We start from the raw sequence: 6627 nt of genomic DNA on the forward strand, positions 1-6627 counted from the left end.
GACCATTCCTGGCCACCCTGACAGCCAAAGACTAGATTGGGCCAGATGAAGCCAGTGGGCTGGGCTGGCAGGAGGGTCCTGAGGGGTCTAGACCAGCCATCACCTTCTGGTCAGAGCTGGAGGTTGAGGCTTCAGCAGAGAAGCAGCACCTCAGGCCCCAAGCTGAGAGCCCTGCCCCTTCCTCCCTCCCTCCTTCCTTCTAGCTTTTAGTTTCACTTTTGTTTTCCTGTTGGGGCCTTCTGCCTGCAGATCAGGCACACAGAGGGACGGTCAGGCAGAGGAGTCCTGGCTGAGAGTGTGGCCCGAGGCTGCCCAGTGGAGGGGCAGTGGTGTGTAAGTGCTGGCTGTGGGATCACTCCCAATGAGAGTGTACCGAGGACCACTGTAGAAGGGCCTGGGGAGGGCAGGTGGGGTGGAGCAGGTGCTTCTCTACCCAGTTGGTCCCTCCTCCCAGGGTTCTGATGGATGAGGAGGCAGGGGCGGCAGTGGAGGTCTGCGGACTGTCCCCCAACGTGCCAGATGAGCTGCTCATGCTCTACTTCGAGAACCAGCGACGATCTGGTGGGGGGCTTGTGTTGAGCTGGCAGAGACTTGGCTGTGGGGGCATCCTCACCTTTCAAGAGCCTGCAGGTGAGGAGGGGGCTGGCTGAAGGGGCAGCCTGGGTACCCTGATGCCCTGACACCTGAGGCTCTGTTCCACCCCTGCCTGCAGATGCCAAGAGGGTCTTGGCCCAGGCAAAGCATGAGCTACATGGTGCCCGGCTGAGCCTGCGGCCAGCTCCACCACCTGCTCCTGGACGTCTGCTTCTCCAAGGACTGCCCCCTGGCATTGCTCCCCTGCTTCTGGAGCAGCATGTCCAGGCCCTACTGTGCACTGCAGGGCTCCCAGTGCAGCCCTGCTGCGCCTTGGCCAGCCCCCGGCTGGACCGGGCCTTGGTCCAGCTATCCAGGCCCCTTTCTGAGGCAGGTGAGAGGTGGGAATGGGGCTGTGGTGCTGGTTTGTGGAGATGCCCTGAGCCAACCTGCACACTTCCCACAGAAGTCCATATCCTAGAGGAGCAGGCCCAGAATCTGGACCTGGAGGGGGCCTCAGTGTCGCTGGCCCAGGTGCCCCAGGCCCGAGCTGTGCGTGTGGTGGGGGGCACCCTCCCTGTGGACCTGGTGCTGCTGGAGCTGTACCTGGAGAATGAGCGCCGCAGTGGTGGGGGACCTCTGGAAGGCCTGCGCACCCTACCTAGGCATCTAGGCATTGTCGTCAACTTCCAGCAGTGGCAGGGTGAGTGGAGCAGGATGGACCCAACTCACCCACCCACCTTTCCCACAGAAACCTAATGGGCTTTCTGTCTTCTCCCTCTTCTAAGTGGCTGAAAGAGTGCTGCAGCAGGATCACAGGCTGCAGGGCTCAGAGCTGATCCTTGTTCCCCATTATGACATACTGGAGCCTGAGGAGCTTGCTGAGGACACCAGTGGAGGCGACCATCTGTCTAAGTCAGGGTCTGAGGCCACTAAGCATGAGAATGCTCTCCTGAAGGCTGGAGGGCTGACAGGGACACTGAAGCATACAGTGACTCTGACAGTGGGCTCTAGGGAGACACCAGGGCAAGTAGGGGCCTCTCTAAGGACTGGTCCAATGGGATCTGTGGTACAGGCCAGGCCAGTCAGCTTGGGAACTGTGGAGTCTCTGGAGCAGGAAGGGCCCACGAACCTGGCGACTGTGGGGTCTTCAGAGCAGACTGGGCTGGTGAGCCTAGATCCCACGGAGTCTCCTTCCCTGGGGGAGATCTCTGTGGGGATGCTGGGACAGGAAGCCCTGGTGGAAATTGCCATGGGCTTACCAGGGCAGGAGGGGCTGGTGGGTCCAGTGGAGATTGCTTCGGGGTCTGTGGAGGAGGCAGGGCCAATGAGCCCACAGCATATGGGGCTGCCAGAGCAGGAGGGCATGGTAGAAACAGTGCTGTCGATGGAGCCTGGGGCGATGCGGTTCCTGCAGCTCTATCATGAGGACCTTCTTGCTGGCCTGGGTGATGTTGCTCTCTTCCCACTTGAAGGAACAGACGTGACTGGATTTCGGGTGAATGAACCCTCATGATTCTTCACTTTTGGCCCCCCTTTCCCACTAGGGACTCTGGGTACCTTTCCTGTGCCCTAAACCTGCAAACTTCATCATGCTCCCCCATCATGTTCCTGCAGCTCTGTGGAGCCCTGGCTCCATGCCAAGCAGCTGAAGAGTTCCTGCAGAGTCTGCTGGGCAGCCTTAGTTGTCATGTGCTGAGACTGAAGCACCCAGGCAGTGCCAGGTTTCTGCTGGGCCCAGAGGGACAGCACCTTCTTCAAGGGTTGGAGGCTCAGTTCCAATGTGTCTTTGGGACAGAGCGTCTGGCCAGGGCCACCCTGGACACAGACTCTGAAGAGGTAAGGATCAAGTCCTGCCCCTGCTCTTTCTTACTCCCTACACCCCAGGGAGGTCTCTGCTCCTGCCCAGAGGCAGGGCAGATTGTCCGAACATCCTCTCTCCACAGGTGGACCCCACTGAAGACCTTCTAGTCCTCTCTGGCCGCACTCACACCCAGTGGCCCCCAGATAGTATAGGCAGTGACCAGAAGAACGTGAGCCTGGGTAGGGCTCCCTGGGAACCCTCAGCACATCCCAAGGCCCTTGCTTGACTTCCTGCTCTGTCCCGCTCTGTACTTTCACCTTAAAGTGACCCTTCCTAGGCCCACCCTGTACCCCCAAACTAGCTCTCTATCTTTCACCCATTCTGACTCCTTCTATCTTTAGTGATATGCTGGCTAGGCCCAACCCCTGACCCACTGGCCTCTCCTTGTCCCTAGAGGAAGTCCAAGAGCGGCTAGCCACCCTGGAGGGTCTGGATGGGGAGGACTGGCTGCCTCCAGAGCTGGAAGAAGAGGTGCCTGAGGAGCAGCCAAAAGAGGAAGTGACTCCAGGACACAAGGAAGGGGATCCTGTGGCCCCTAGTACTGGGGCACCTAGGCAGCTGGAGGAGGAGGCTGCGTTGCAGCTGGCCCTCCACCTGTCACTGGAGCCTCAAGACCAGGTGGCTGAGCAAGAGGAGGCTTCCGCCATACAGCAAGCCCTGGCTCTCTCCCTGCTGGATGAACCAGTATCAGAGGCACCACTATCAGAGGCAGAAGAGCCCCTAGGTGGGGCAACTGATGGCAGGGCCCAGCTGGTGGTCCACACAGCCTTTGAGCAGGACATAGATGAGCTGAACCAGGCACTAGAGACTGCATTGGAGGAACATCTCCATGAGGAGACAGTGAGTCTTCAGGGCCATATGCTGTCTGCAGAGCTGTGTGCTCGCCTTGAGCGGTGCCATGGTGTGAGCATTGCACTGCTCGAGGACTGCACCATCCTCCGTGGCTTTGGAGCCCAACCCACCCGCGCAGCCCGCCATTTAGCTATACTTCTGGCAGGACCCTGGGATCATAATTTGGCCTTTCCCTTGGCAGCTTCAGGCCCCACCTGTGAGTCTGCATCCTGGACCTGGAGAGGGTGGGGTAGGCCAACTATCAGCATTTAGTGCCCCAGACATGACCCTGACCCCCATCTCCCTATATATCAGGGCCAGAGCAGGGCCTGAAGGAGCCCTCAAGTAGGCTGGAGCAAGTGGCAGAAGGCACTAGGGAGTTCCAGGAAGTGGTGCAGGCCTTCTACGACACCCTGGATGCTGCTCACAGCAAGATCTGCATCATCCGGGTGAGTCCATGCCTCGTCTCACTGGCCTCATGGCCTTCTGGGCTCTTGGCACCATTAGTACCTTGCAGAGTCTATGGACTGTCACTCTAGCTTACATCAAGGTCAGTGTGAAGGTCCCTGCTCTGCTAGTTGGGCTCAGCTGACCAGACAGGCTGGAAGCTGATTAGGGGAGATGGATAATATCAGGCCTCCCCAGCCCTGTTCCCTGCCCAGGAAGTGTTCACGAAGTCTAGGTGGGGAGGACAGGAGAGCAGAACTTAGGGGGTCCCTGGGATCTGACAGGCTAGTATGAGGGTCCCTGCTCTGCTAGTTATACCCAGGTGACCCAGGACTGTGTGGCCTTCTCCATGCCTCAGTTTCCTTCTCTGGAGCAAGGAGCAGTGATGCCATCTCCTGGCCATTAGGAGGATTACTTGCTCCACAGACGCATACCTTGTGCTGTTCTAGGGGCTCTTCTGCTTCCACAGATGCCACTTTAGCAGTGAAAGGACCAGTGCTCACTGCAGCTTGGTAGCCTCTTCCTGTATTTTTACTTGCTGAATTTGGCCACCCATCCTGAGCATGAGTGTGTTTCAGAAAAGGCTGGGAACAATTGGTGGGGAGCCAGAGTGAAATTTTGGGAGCCCCAGGAGCTATCATCCTGCCTGGGCAGGTAAAGGAAGAAGAGGCTGAGGAGGAATGGGAGGCCAGGGAACCATGAGCACATGGTGTCACAGGAGGCAACCAGGAAACGAAGGTGGGAATGGGGCCCACAGGTCCACACTGCTTAAGCAAGGGTCCTCAAACTTCTTAAACAGAGGGCCAGTTCACTGTCCCTCAGACCATTGGAGGGCTGGACTGCCAGCCCCGGGATGAGTCAGCTGCTAAGCAGGACGGGCAGCAGTGGCAAAAACACCTGGTGGGCTGGATAAATGTCCTAGGGGGGCTGCAGTTTGAGGATGCCTGGCTTAAAGGAAGGACTGCAGGGAGGTGGTCTGCTGACTGGCTGGTATGGGGTGGGGGACGGAGAGTAAATAGGAGGTGCAGACAGGGCCAACAATGGAAATAAGCAGGTTACAGAAAGAAGGAATGTTGGGAAAGTAGCTAGAGGAGGGTACAAGGTTGAAGACAGGTTTTTCGTCTGAGAAGACTCAAGTGTCCTCAGCTGAAGGGAAAGAATTTGCAGAGATGGCCAGCTACAGACAAGTGAGGAGGAGGGGATACTGGAGAGTGGGGATCTCTGTGCTGGTGAGACTGGGCTGAGCACTTACAACTCTTGATGTTCAAAGTCGTGTGTGGGGCCAGCAGCAGTAGCCTCCCCCTGGAGCTGGTCAGAGATGTAGAGAGAACCTGTGGTCTCCCCAGACACCCGCCACCATCACTGCCATCACTTCCACCCATCACTATCACCACCACTACCATCATCATTACCATCACCACTACTAACGACTACCACCATCACTACTATCATTTTTACCATCATCACTACTAACTACCACCATCACCACCCAGATGTACTGTGCTTATATCCTGCTGGTTTTGTTAATTACATGCACTTGATTCTTCTAATGATAAGCACCTTTATGACTTAAGATGATATACTTGAATCTTTTTTTTCCCCACTAGTCAATGTTAGAGGCTGCTTCTTGCCTTTATGCATGGAAGATGTGCCTCCCTTCCTTCTCTTTTGCCTACTCCTTCCTTTCATCTCAGAGTTTGGTCAGTTTTATTTTTGAGGTCAATTTATTTTGGGGTCTTACTCTGTTGCCCAGGTTGCTTCAGCCTCCCAAGTAGCTGGGACTACGGGTGCATGCCACCATTCCTGGATAATTTTTCTATATATATATATTTTTTTGTAGAGGTGAGGTCTTTTCTTGCTCAGGCTGGTCTCAAACTCCTGGCTTCAAGCAATCCTCCCACCTTGGCCCCAGGAAGGGTTAGAATTACAGGTGTGCATGCAGCCAGTTGAAACTATTATAAAGTCTGAATTTATAGACACACTTCACATTGTATTCTGTAACTACCATAAAACCTCCATGCTTAGGCCATAGGTTGATAGACATACCATGATAATGAAAAAAATATTTACCACTGAACCATAGAGAGGGAGATGAAGTCCTATGCTGCATGAAAGAGAATGCTCAAGGATTCAAGTCCTAATGTCTTCCATTTTAACTTTAATATTTTCTGGGTCATGCTTGACTCCTGGGTTACTCTTCGTGCTTTGTTACCCTCTTGCATAGATTCTTCGGTTTAGTGGAAGTAACTCCTTAAGTGGGTAGTAAACTTTGACTTTTAATATTTCCTTTTACGTTTAGAGCTATTTTGCAACTATAATTTGATATTAATGTAAACATCCCATGTTACATGTCCTTATTAGTCCTTATTTGTCTGCACTCTGCATTAATAGTTTGGCTAGAGATAGAAATTCCTCCCTGGTTTCTTAGCATCTGGTATTGGTAGTGAGAAACCCAACGTAAGAATGTGATTTGTATATTGATCTTGTGTGTTTGTGTGTGTGCCCATGCTTTTGTTGTGTTTTCTTCCACTTGGAAGGTTGAGTTTCCCGGCAGGTAGGTGCATTGCGTCTTCCCATTGTCCTTCTTTGCATTTCATGGTTCCTTCCCATCTGAAGACTCGCCTTCCCCTCAGGGAAACTGCCCTCCCTTATGTGTGCGCCAGTGGCCCTGTGGAGCTCCTGCTCTCCCTGTGCTCTCAGCCTTCCCCTCTCTTCCTTCAGCTCCCCACTGTGCCTCAGTTCCTTATCTCCATCTAGACCCCATCACTGGCTCTTAGCTTTTACCATTTTATTCTTTGGCTTTATTCAGCAGTCCCATTCTTTTTTTTTTTTGAGACAGAGCCTCAAGCTGTCCCCCTGGGTAGAGTGCTATGGCTTCACTGCTCACAGCAATCTCCAACTCCTGGGCTCAA

At 54.4% G+C, this 6627-nt stretch overlaps 1 protein-coding gene across 1 annotated transcript in view; it reads left to right on the forward strand.

Moving 5' to 3' along the window:
- Positions 1 to 242: 242 nt before the first annotated feature.
- Positions 243 to 6627, forward strand: part of PARP10 (poly(ADP-ribose) polymerase family member 10) — an 8229-nt gene continuing 1844 nt past the window's right edge. The window contains 9 exon segments of the mRNA XM_012813085.2: positions 243 to 333; positions 455 to 630; positions 713 to 967; positions 1040 to 1276; positions 1362 to 2071; positions 2191 to 2412; positions 2520 to 2616; positions 2832 to 3485; positions 3584 to 3717. Coding sequence (XP_012668539.2) covers positions 462 to 630; positions 713 to 967; positions 1040 to 1276; positions 1362 to 2071; positions 2191 to 2412; positions 2520 to 2616; positions 2832 to 3485; positions 3584 to 3717 — 2478 coding nt within the window. The 5' untranslated portion in view covers positions 243 to 333; positions 455 to 461.

Source organism: Otolemur garnettii, unplaced genomic scaffold (assembly GCF_000181295.1).
Source record: "Otolemur garnettii isolate 467f Iridium unplaced genomic scaffold, OtoGar3 scaffold00245, whole genome shotgun sequence".
Taxonomy (NCBI): Eukaryota; Metazoa; Chordata; class Mammalia; order Primates; family Galagidae; genus Otolemur; species Otolemur garnettii.